Raw genomic sequence first — 13050 nt, 5'->3', positions numbered from 1 at the left:
TCCCACATTTCTAAAGAGATTTCCAACCCTAATTCTTGATTCCAGGTTTTATATAACTGTTCCATGTCCTTCGATACCTTATTGCATAGTAAGTGGTAGAGAGTACTAATCGAGGGTGGCCCCATCAGCCAAGCACTCTCCTTTCCCTATCCAATTTATAAGGATTGACTATCAGTGTGGTCTTCTTTTGTATAAAGTCTTGTATTTGGAAATACCGAAAGAGGTCCTTGCTGGGCAATCCAAACTTCTGGCGCAGCTGCTCGAAGGACATCATGAGCTCCCCATCAAACAAATCTCTCTAACAGAAGATACCTCTGGACTCCCCAGTTTTGAATGTAGCCTCGGTCAACCCTGGCTGGAATCCCAATGTATCGACGTTTCGGGCAAAAGCCCTTCATCAGGAATCTTTTGCCCGAAACGTCGATTTCGCTGCTCGTTGGATGCTGCCTGAACTGCTGTGCTCTTCCAGCACCACTAATCCAGTATTTGGTTTTCAGCATCTGCAGTCATTGTTTTTACCTTGTTTTTACCTTGGAATCCCAATGTTCCCACTATGGGGGTACAAGGGGAGGTTTTTTACAGGTTGCCCTCATCTTATCGCATTATCTTCCAGGCTTTGATTGTATACAATAGGGTTTTTACAAAAGTCTGTAATAACTCTCATCTTGTCCATAAATAGTAGATTGATATGGGAACATTTTGCTTGGGAAGTCTCAATATCTAACTAGGTTGACTGTGAGTCACATGAGACCCAATGAGGTACATATGTTAATAGGGAGCTCAATTGGTACCTCCTGAAATCTGGAAAGTTCAACCCTCCCCTTACTTGTGGAAGCTGCAACTTTTCTAATTTGATTAGGGGCTGTCTATGATTCCAAATAAAGGAGCCGAGCCAACCGTAAAGCTTATACAACGCCTGTCTCGGCAGCATCAAAGGGAGCATTCTCATAGGATATAAAAGATGAGGTAGAATATTCATCTTAACGAAGGCTACTCTGCCTAGCCAAAATTAGATTACTTACAGTGTGGAAACAGGCCCTTCGGCCCAACAAGTCCACACCGACCCGCCGAAGCGCAATCCACCCAGACCCATTCCCCTACATCTACCCCTTACCTAACACTACGGGCAATTTAGCATGGCCAATTCACCTAACCTGCATATTTTTGCACTGTGGGAGGAAACCGGAGCACCCGGAGGAAACCGACGCAGACACAGGGAGAATGTGCAAACTCCACACAGTCGCCTGAGGCGGGAATTGAACATGGGTCTCTGGCACTGTGCGGCAGCAGTGCTAACCACTGTACCACCGTGCCGCCCACAAATTTCTCAAAATATTGGGAAATCTTCCCAGTGTTGCCTTATTTCCTCTAATAAGTGTGTATAATTGGCTTTTTATAACTGACCAAATACCGGAGTAATAAAAATACCTAAGTACAGAAGGAGACAACGAGATCCATCCGGAAAATTGGATATACTGGCAAAGCCTCCAAACGGCATGGCCTCCGATTTCACAAAATCGATTTTGTAACCTGAAAACGTACCAAATAAATTGACCACTTGAATTAAGCGGGGCACAGATGTCAAAAAATCACTTAAGAAAAGGAGGACATCATCAGCAGAGAGAGTAATTTTGTGCTTGCCTGATCCAATCTCCGGGGCCGTTATGTTTGGGTCAGTTCATGTAGCTTCCACCAGTGGTTCAATCACTAGCATAAATAATAATGGTGAGAGAGGGCATCCCTGGCAACAACTGCCAACTCTAAAGCTATCTGAATTTAAACCGTTGGTGATCACCACTGCTTTGGGATCATTATACAGTACTGAAACCCATTTAGTCAAGACTTCTCCAACACCAAACCGTTCCAGCGTATAGAAAAGATATGGCCATTCTACCCGATCGAATGCCTTCTCTGCATCAAGGGAGACAACTAAGCCCGATATTGCTCCCTGTTGGCAGGCGTGTACCATATTTAAGACTCTTCTAATGTTACTAGTTAACCTGTGACCCTTTATAAACCCCATCTGGTCCTCTTCTTTAATGAATGGTAAAACGCTCCCCAGTCTTAATGCTAACATTTTTGAGAGAATTTTAAAATTCACATTTAACAAGGATATTGGTCTATATGAAGAGCAGTCTTCTGGGGCCTTTCCTCTCTTAAGGATGAGTGAAATATTTTTTTCTCTCAACGAAGGCGGGAGGCAGCCCTGACGGTGAATAGTTTTACATATTTATGAGTGGCCCGGCCAATTCCCCTATAAATTCTTTATAAAACTCAGCCTGGAATCCGTCTGGTCCAGGCGCTTTGCCACTCTGAAGCTGCCTAACAGCCTCCTGTACTTCCTGGGTTGTCAGCGGGACATTCAAGAGCGACACCTGCTCTGAGGTTAGGCCGGGGAGGGCCAGATTTTTAAAGGAAGACTCCATCTTCCTAGTTCCATCCTCACAGTCCTGCGTCATACAATTCAAAATAGAACTTTCTCAAAACAGCATTGGTCTTTTTACGATTACAAGTCAGGGTATCAGCATTCTCTCTAATAGACGTAATGGCTTGGGGATCCTTTTTCTTTCTGGCAGTGTACACTAGATACCTGCCAGGCTTGTCACTGTATTCAAATAATATCTGCTTCGCGAACAATATCTCCCCCTTTGCTGTTTGAGTAAGTGTGGTATTCAAGGCTGCCCTAAGGGCTGTGATCCTCTGTAGCTTAGTTATGGAGGGCCTATCAACATACACAGTTTTAGCTGCCTTCAGGCAAGCCTTGAGCAGATGCTGTTGCTCTCCCTTTTGTCTTTTCCGGGTCGCAGAATATGAGATGATCAAGCCTCACGTGTATGCCTTGGCAACCTCCCACATCGAAGGGTTACTGGCCGTACCTGAGTTGATATCTCAGAAGGTTTTAAATTCCTGAGAAAAGTACTTGTTATCCTTTAATAAGACAGGGTCCGTACGCCAATGTCGGGGACCTATCCCATCATCACTCGTCTTAACTTCCATGTATACTGTGGCATGATCAGAAAAAGTTATATTACCTATTTTACAAGACAGTATTGAGTTCAAAAGGGTCGAGGGGACAAAGTCGATTCTGGTATGGCACTTGTATGGGTTAGAGTAGAAAGTAAAGTCTCTACCTTCAGGGTGGCGACACCTCCACACATCTACACAACCTCCACACAACAGGGAGCCCCTGCTCCATGTTCAGATCTCAGGGATATGCCCGCAGAGCTCCTAGGTATCCTGTTCGTCTCTGGGTTAATAATACAATTAAAATCTCCCCTTATAATTGTATGGCGGACCCCGAGAGCCATCAACTTAGAGAACGCTTCCGTTACAAATTTAAAAGAGTGTGCTGTGAGGCTATAAAGATTCAAAATCCTGTAATCCTCTCCATATATTAGGGCTTTAATCAATATATACTGTCCAGACTCATCCTTTTGAGCTGAAAGATGAAAAGAACACCTGGCCAAACACAACCTGTTGCAGCTTCGAATGCTCCTTATCCGATGTGTCTCCTGTAAAAGAGCTACATTAACCCTTTCTTTTTTAAGACTTGATAATATCATTTTCCTTTTGATTGGCAAATGGCTCCCCTTGACATTCCACATGCACCACCTAAACGAATGGCTAGCCATGATCGTTCAGGCAGGCCCAAGACCCCCCCAGGAGGAAGAACCCCACCTAAAAGACACTGAATAAAGACCAAAAAAAAATATTTAAAACCGTTAAATCAAAATAATTAAAAACTACTTCTAAATAAAAATAACATAAAGCATATTTAAAAGGAGACTTTCCCCCAGCTCACAGGAGGCACTACTACCTTGCAATAACTCCACCGTAACCTCTCCCAGCTAGGGCCCTGCCCTGTGCCCACGCATTACAAAATAGAGTAAATAAATTCCAGTAACGGCGGCACAGTGGTTAGCACTGCTGCCTCACAGCGCCAGAGACCTGAGTTCAATTCCCGCCTCAGGCAACTGACTGTGTGGAGTTTGCACATTCCCCCCGTGTCTGCGTGGGTTTCCTCCGGGTGCTCCGGTTTCCTCCCACAGTCCAAAGATGTGCAGGTCAGGTGAATTGGCCATGCTAAATTGCCCGTAGTGTTAGGTAAGGGGTAGATGTAGGGGTATGGGTGGGTTGCGCTTCGGCGGGTCGGTGTGGACTTGTTGGGCCGAAGGGCCTGTTTCCACACTGTAAGTAATCTAATCTAACTGATAAAACAGGAGTTAAAAGTGGGTAACCAATTCCTCCCCCCCCCCCAAACACACACACACACACACCCACACACCCACACACACACACACACACACACACACACACACACACACACACACACACACACACACACACACCTAGATACGCTTTACAAAACAACACAAAATAGAGTTATGTAAGATTACAAAATTACAAACCCAGCAAGTATCAGGCAACTAAATAAGAGAAAAGAAAGAAAATCCCACACAGAAACATCCCCCAATAATCAAATAAACCGCATGAGCGATAGATAAGAGACCAAAGAAAGAGTAAGGAACAGCCCCCCCTACCCCCACCCTGTCAAAGATGGACAAAAAAAATAAGGATAGATAAAGGCGGGAGGTGGAGCAAAATAAAGTCATTATCCATACAGTTCAAGTCCCACAATCTATTTGACAGCATCCAGGAATTCCTTTACTTTTTTCAGTGATCCAAAGTTATATACAGATATCCATGACTGAAGCGCAGCATTGCCGGATGTTGCGTAGAATATTGAATATTCAAGTTTCTCAGACACTTCTTTGCCTAGTCGAATGCCCTTCTCTTGCGGACCATGACCGGAGAAAAGTCCTGAAGCAAAATGATCCTGGAGCCCTTGTACATCATGGCATGGGGATCCTTCCCCAAGACTCTGGAGGCCTCCAGCAGCATTTGTTTTTCCCTGTAACATTGAAGTCAAACTAGAACCGGGTGGGGGTATTGGTCCGACCAGGGCCTGCACATAGCAACCCGGTGGGCCCGCTCAACCCGCACTCGGCCCAGCTCCGACTCCATTATTCGACTCCAATTTCAGTAGTTGTGGGACCCATTGTGGGGGTAGGGGTGGGGGGCGTAGAGGGGTCCCTGCATGTTGTGAATTGAGAAAGATTTTTGTCATTTAAAAAAGCACCAAACTGTTAAAGTTTGAAGCAAAATGGCCAAGAGTGCTTGGCAAAAGCTATTTGGAGTAATTTAACAGGTAAGGTGAGGGTGGGCACCCCACTTTGCCTGAGTCTTGGGCAGAGCTCTGCCGACTCAGACCTACTGGGTCGCCGCCATCTTGAGTCCGGAACATTGATTTAAGGTGATTACGAAAAGAACAGTCATTGACGTGAGACGAAAACGTTTTACATAGCAAGTGGATAGGATCTGGAATGTACAGCCTGATAGTTTGGCAAAGGCAAATCCAGTCAGGGCTTTAAAAAGAGAGTAAGTTAAGTATCTCAGGAGAGAAGATTTGTAGGGCTATAGGGAAAAGATAGTGAAGTAGGACTTGCTGAGTTGCAGTTTTAGAGACCATTGATATGTTGGACTGAATCGACATTGCCTATGTTGTAGCCATTCTATGGTTGTGTGGAGCGGGAAAAAGCACAGCAGGTCAAGCAGTATCAGAGGAACAGGGGAGTTGATGTTTCGGGGAGGATCCTTCATCAGTCCTCTGCTGCTGGACCTGCTGTGCTTTTTCCAGCTCCACATTTTATCGACGCTGACTTTCCAACACCTGCAGTTCTCGCTATCCCCAAGCCATTCCATGATTCTATCATGAGTAATAACAGAATAAAGTATATGTAGCAAACTTTGGATTTGTAACAAATAAAGATTTATAGACATATCTACATAAAATCATTTGTTTCCGTTCTAAGCATATCAGTATGACAGCTGTAATTGAAAATATGATAAATAAGCTTAGAGAAATTTTCTTGTATTATTTAGAGAATAATTAAATCAGCTGTCTTATTCAGGACTGTGCTGCACTTGCTTGCTATTCAGTAAATGCCCATTTAAAACTGTGAATAATTTTGGTATTTTATTCATTTAATAATAGTTATAGCAAGCAGCTCCCTAACATGGAAAACTAATCTGTAGTGTGTTAGTAAACCAAATTGTAGACTTTTCAAATGTTAATTTGTTAATTTTCTTCATCTTTTTAACAGGAGATATGTGTGATTCGTTTTAGTCCAGTAACTGAGGAAGATCAGATAACCTACACATCATTGTATGCATACTTCAACAGCAGGCAACGTTATGGGGTGGTAGCCAACAATGTGAAGCAAGTTAAGGACATGTACCTTATTCCTTTGGGTGCCTCAGAAAAAATTCCTTATCGGCTGTTACCATTTGATGGACCTGGTGAGTTCGTACAACAGTTAATGTTTTTTTCTGTTGATTTGTGGAATGTTAAAGAAGGCTACATCCTGATGTTCTAAGAGGTTAGTACAGATGTCAAGTGGTAATTTTCCCCTTTTTGACTGTTTAGTTAATAGATTAATAATAAGTCAATTAATCTATGATTAAACATAGTAATTGATATCATTAATAAAATCCATAAATAAATGATTCCATTCCCAGCAATCCTGCAATTAAAGTGCTGTAATTTAAAAGTGTTTAATTTTTAATTGACTTGTAAATGGGAGTGAGTCAACTGTGGTTCAGTTGACAACACTTGCCTCTCATTCAGAAGATTGTGGGCTCAAATTGCACTCTAGGATATGGACACAAAAAACAAGTTTGAGTTCTTAGTGCAGTGTACAGTGAGTGTTGCATTGCTTGCAGATGCTGTCTTCCAGATCAGATATTAAATTGAGATCCACCTGCTCACTCAGTTGGACATAAAAGGCAATATTTTGATAAAAATTTGTACCTACGGTCTTGGTCACTATTCATCTCTCAGTGAACATCACAAAAAGAAATTATTTGTTCATCAGTGCAATAATGATTGTAGGAGTTTTATGTACATATTGGTAGCCCAGTTTCCTACGATTTAGCAATGATGGTAGCTCAGAAGTAAATCATTGCCTGTATTGCATATGAGGGCATCAAATTATTGTGAAAGGCAAAAGTTTCTTTTGTGCACATATATAGCCTGATTTTTTTTAAGTCAGTGAATAGTGTAGAGGAATCCTGATTGAGATTGTACCTCTTTCTATCCCTGGAGGGAAGCTGGAGCACTTGTCTGAGGTGAATCCGTAATTTAGAATGATGTTGGAAAATAACAAATCCAAAGAGGAGAAAATTTGACAATGAAAACAGCCTCTGGAATCCTGGTCCAGTAACATAGCTAATACACTATTGATCCTTTACCAATGTGTGTCCTTTGTTTTTTTTAGTTCATGGGATGTGTACATAACTGGCTTGGCTAGCATTTTTTGCTCATTCCTAATTGCCCTCAAACTGGCTTGCTAGGATTATTTCAGAGAGTAGTTAGGAGTTCTGGAATCACATTGCTGTGGGTCTGAAAGCACATTTAGGCAGATCAGGAAAGCATGGCAGATTTTCTTCTCGAAAGGCCATTAGTAAACATATTTTTTTTAGCAGATCTTGTTACCTGAAACAATAGATTATTTGTATTTAAACGTGAGAAATAAATATAAATAAATTCCTAACTCATGATAGATGTTAGTGATTTTTGAGAAGATTTGTAGCTCAGGTTGATGATAACTATGTAAGTTAGCCCACTGAGTGGAAGGTTTGTATACAGATGTTTGGTCATCACACTAGGTAACATCATCAGTGAGAGTCTCCGATGAAGCGCTGGTGGTATGTCCCGCCTCTCTATTCTAAGGTGGGTGATGTCATGTCCGGTTTTTTTTTCAAGGCAAGGTAGATAGGATCTAAATCGATGTGTTTATTGATGGAGTTCTGGCTAGAACGCCATGCCTCTAAGAATTCTCATGCGTATCTTTGTTTCGCCTGTACTAGGATGTGTACATTGTCCCAGTCAAAGTGGTGTCCTTCTTTCTCTCTATGTATAGAAACTACTGATAATGGGTCATGTCTTTTACAGTTCTTGCATGGTATCTTGTAAATAAATCATCCCAACACCCACAAACAGAGCTGCATCAAGACGTTATTTCAACTAGCTACATCACTCTGCAGCACCCAAGAACTACAAAAAGCAGAAGACAAATATCTATACAACATTTTCAAGAAAAACGGATACCAATAATTACAATCCACCAATTCCTTAGAAACAAGCCCAAACAAGCAGACAGAACACAATCAGAAACTATAGCCACATTACCTTACATCAAAGACTTATCACAAATTACTTCCAGACTACTCAGACCCCTTGGCATCATGGTAGTGCACAAACCTGCCAACACACTTAAGCAGCAACTAATGAACCTGCAAGATCCATTAGATACTACCAGCAAAACTAACGTCATTTAAAAGATACCATACAAGAACTGTGGAAAAAAACACACTACATTGGACAAACAAGCCGGAAACTTGCCACCACTATCACTAGTTTTCATACATACAGACAAATAAGGACACCACTTTGACTGGAACAACACACATCCTAGGACAGGCAAAACAAAGACATGCACGACAATTTTTAGAGACATGGCATTCTAACTAGAACTCCACGATTTAGATGCTATCTACCTTCCCTTGGAAAAATAGAACTGGAAATGACATCACCCACCTTAAAAAACCAAGACCTATAAATATAGAGGCAAGCCATACTACCAGCACTTCACTGGAGACTCTCACTGATAATGTTACCTAGTGTGGTGATAAAATATTTGAAAACAAACCTTCCACCTCAGTGAGCTAACTTACATACTTATCGTGATACATGTCCCACAAATTATGTAAAATCTAATATTAATTTTCAGTTTTATTTAGTTTATGCCTTGGTACATGGAATGCTTTTATGTTAAAGATGCTTCTTGTTTGTATGTCAAAATTAAAGTCCGATTATAATTTAATGCACAGTTAAAGTAGTTGATTCAGTTCTTCTTACAGGATTCTACAGTTATCTTATTGACATCAGCATTTTTTTAAAAGTAAATGCAACATCATTTTATTGCAATAACAACTCATTAATTATTATTGACAGGACTCGAAGTAGTTCGCCAGAATCTCCTTCTTGGGTTAATAATTCGGCAAAGAATAAAGAGATTATTTAGTGCTTCACCTTCTGAAGAAGTTTCTGAAACCGAGAAAATGCCCAGTAGCTTACCTCAAGACAAGAAAATCAAACCAGAATATGTGGAAGATGAAGGTGAAAATGACGATGACGATGATGAAGAAAATCAGTTCTTTAATTCCTTCACTTCGGTGTTGCCTAAATTTAGAAACAAACCCAAACAGTCATCACCGGTTGAACCTCAGATTTTGAAAACACCACCTTCATCACCAGCAGAGCCTATTCCTATGCTGTCTACAAAACCATTACGATTTCTTCCTGGAGTTTTAGTTGGTTGGGAAAACCAGTCCACATCTCTTGAATTATCCAACAGACCACTGGATGATATTCTTCAAAGTTTGTTGGGAGATGCAGAGAAGGAAGCTGAAGAGAAGTCTGTCCCCATTATTGAACCTGGGCTAGGGGAGCCTCCAGCTAGTAAAGATTTTAAAATGTCACAACCTGAAGAAACAATTGATGATCAAGAACATGCTAAAGATTCCTCTGTACATGATCCCCCAGAGGAAAATGAGAACGCAGATAATGTCCCAGAGGATGTCCAAGTTGCTGAAACTTCAAAGACAAGTGAGTTCCTTACAACTCTCACACTAAAAGACAAGCCACCAGATGTTTCAACTGAAGCATTTCTTTCAAGTCTTGCAACTTTAAAATCACAGCCAAATCACAAAGAAGAGCATGAGAAATTACGGCATCACTATAAGGTAAAGAAGGCAAAAATGGAAAACTCAAGAGAGCAAAAAGAAGCTTCAGGAAGTTCACCATCTCAGCCTGGGACCCCTAAGATTGAGCTTTCTCCACTTGAGCCTGTTACAAATACTGAACAAGTAGATTCTACACCAGAAGCTCTTACACGAGTCTCACAGGTCGTCAACATAAGTAGAGATCCGAGACAAGCTGCTGTTCGCAAACAACAAAGTTTTGCAATAAGCAAGTCTGTGGAGGACAGTACTGATGAACAATACACGGATAACAGGAAAGATAAAAGTGACGATGATATTGTAAACATAAAGGATGTGGAGGAAGTTGATAAGAAAGCCTTAGAAACGGAACAAGAAGAAATAACCATGAAGCAAATTCCTACAGACCTAATTAGTACAACACATCAGGAATCCAGTAAACTGGTGCAAGGCACAGTACCTTGTATTGAAGAAGTTTCTCAACCAGTCTTTCACAATATCCCAAAACCAGTACCAGAAACAGAACCGACAGATTATTCGCATGAAGAAGAAACTCATTCTGAAACAGAAATGGTAGAAACTCACACTATTGAGACTGTCCAGTCAATCCGCAGAGAAACTACCCCATTGCCTTCTTTCCATGGTCCACGTCCTAGTTCACATTTTGAATTCTCTTCAAATGCTTTACCTGCGCAAAATCAAACTCAATCAGCAGTGTCTGCGTCATTGCCAAGTGGTCCTTCAGGTAGCCCAATACCCAGTGGAAATGTATTTCCTCCTCCATTACCCCAGCTGCACAACTTTTCCCAAGTTCAAGGTCACTCTCCTGGTTTTCCATTTCAACGTGGTCCACCTAATGCAAATTTTCAACCGCCAGGTAATTTGATGCCCTCATTCATGCCAATTCGTCCCCCACCACTTCCTCCACCACCATTCAGCCTACAAAATGACCCCCATTTGAGATTCCATTCTCCTGATCTTGGTGCAACCCATGCCTTAGTTCCAAACCACATAATGCCTTGGCTACCAGCAATTAGCTGTCCTCCACAACACCACTTGGGTCTTATGCATCATGCACATGGCCAAGTAATGTCACCTTTCAACTCTGACCACCCAATTGATGTCAACAGATATGCACCAAATTCAGGAATGTCAAATTTTCAACCGAACAAAAATGATCATAGAAAAGAAAGGCATCATTGTGATATTTGGGATAGATATAGCCAACGTTCTGGACATGACTTTAGTAAGGAGTATGACAGCCATCACAAACATAGATTTTATAGTGATTCTTATCATCGAAGAAAAGATCGACACAAAGAAAGAGAGAGGGATAAATACTGGGACCGAGACTCAGAACGAAACAAGGACAAATATAAAGACAGAGATCACGATAAAGGGAGAGATAGAGAGAAAAGAAGTCGCCATGAGGACAGGCATAGGGACAAAGATCGGGACCGGTATCGGGAAAGAGAGAGGAGCCATGATCGTGCAGATTCGAGAAGAGAACGAAGCAGAGAAAGAGAGAGGAGCCATGATGGTGCGGACTCAAGAAAAAAACGAAGCAGAGAAAGAGAGAGGAGCCATGACAGGGCAGACTCTAGAAGAGAGAGAAGCAGAGAAAGAGAGAGGAGCCATGACAGGGCAGACTCTAGAAGAGACAGAAGCAGAGAAAGAGAGAGGAGCCATGACCGGGCGGACTCTAGAAGAGACAGAAGCAGAGAAAGAGAGAGGAGCCGTGACAGGGCGGACTCTAGAAGAGAACGAAGCAGAGAAAGAGAGAGGAGCCATGACCGGGCGGACTCTAGAAGAGAACGAAGCAGAGAAAGGGAGAGGAGCCGTGACAGGGTAGACTCTAGAAGAGAGCGAAGCAGAGAAAGGGAGAGGAGCCATGACAGGGCGGACTCGAGAAAGGAACGAAGCAGAGAAAGGGAGAGGAGCCATGACAGGGCAGACTCAAGAAGGGAGCGAAGCAGAGAGACAGAAAAGGGTATATCTAAAAATGAAGATCCTGAGACTGATAAAACTGGAGGGTGTGGAAGCTGTGAGGAAAAGCAAAGTGAGAAGGTCCAGGAAAAAGAAAAAGATGCAGACTAGGATAAAGACCATGATAAAAGGGACCACACTGATAGAAGCAAGAGGAGAAAGAATTCTCCAGAGTGTACTACTGACTAACACGTCAGTATTGAACCAAAAATGCCAATCTGTGAACTTTGTCCTGATAATTTGAAACAGAAATAAGTGGTATATCTGTACTCGTCAACTAGGATGCCAGTTCATGTTGCAATGTTATGATGACATGATTTCACTTGTGTGTTTTCTTGTACAACATACAGTATTTACAACCATGTCTTGCTGCTCTTAAATACTAATTAACAATACAAGAAGCTGGTAGAACTTTTTAAAGTAGTTTTATTACTTCTGATTATTAGCTAAACAGATGGTTCTAGCATGAGCTACTATACATTTCAAAATTAAAAAAAAAGTTGAAAAACCACAGCTCTTGCTGTTTCTGTTGTATGGATTCTTTCCTAAAATAATGCACGCTTTGTAGGCAATTTGCAGTGGCACACACTTATGAATAATTATACAAAGATATCATGTTCTTATTCAGACCAGTTGTGGTTGTACATTTGAGGTTTTATGTTGCACTTCTATTTCAATCTATTAATTCCAGTTGCAAAAGTTGGCTGTTGACTATTGCACTGTTTTGATGCTGAAACAGGCAATCACTACAATGTAAGTGTTGTATTAAAGTTTTAGATAAAGAGTGCATTGAGAATAAATCTATACATCCAACTATATTTTGTAAAATTGTCACCTTGTTACTTGGCTATTATCTTTGTTGCTTCAACATTGTAGACTATTGCTTGTATACTACTCTTTTCTGTTATTCTTCATCAATCTTTTTACTGATGAATCTGTGTAAATATTTTAAATGATGTTTTCATTGTAAATGATTATAAAAATGGATTTTCTTCACATTATAGTTGTGTTCTGATTTTGATATGCAGATCTTCAAATATGATTTTTTTTCCAAAAATAAACCATGAGATATAACTAACTTGAGGATCACAGGGTCTCTTGTCAGGTCTTTGGGTAGGTATAATGCTTGGCAGTAGAGGGAACTTTATCCTGATCCAAATGAATTCTATGGTGGGTGCTTAATCTAAAATTGGGAAGTTCTAAATTTTTCTCAATTATAAA

The 13050-nt window shown here is 41.2% G+C and overlaps 1 protein-coding gene across 6 annotated transcripts in view; it reads left to right on the top strand.

Annotated features, from left to right (window-relative positions):
- Positions 1–12825, top strand: part of phf3 (PHD finger protein 3) — a 161685-nt gene extending 148860 nt beyond the window's left edge. For all 6 annotated transcript variants that reach the window (XM_072558297.1, XM_072558273.1, XM_072558262.1 and 3 more), the window contains 2 exons: positions 6165–6360; positions 9077–12825. In XM_072558297.1, coding sequence (XP_072414398.1) covers positions 6165–6360; positions 9077–11940 — 3060 coding nt within the window. In that variant the 3' untranslated portion in view covers positions 11941–12825. The remainder of the gene's footprint in view (positions 1–6164; positions 6361–9076) is intronic.
- Positions 12826–13050: the final 225 nt, after the last annotated feature.

Source organism: Chiloscyllium punctatum, chromosome 3 (genome assembly GCF_047496795.1).
Source record: "Chiloscyllium punctatum isolate Juve2018m chromosome 3, sChiPun1.3, whole genome shotgun sequence".
NCBI classification, from domain to species: domain Eukaryota; kingdom Metazoa; phylum Chordata; class Chondrichthyes; order Orectolobiformes; family Hemiscylliidae; genus Chiloscyllium; species Chiloscyllium punctatum.
This window is presented reverse-complemented; position numbering and strand designations above follow the sequence as displayed.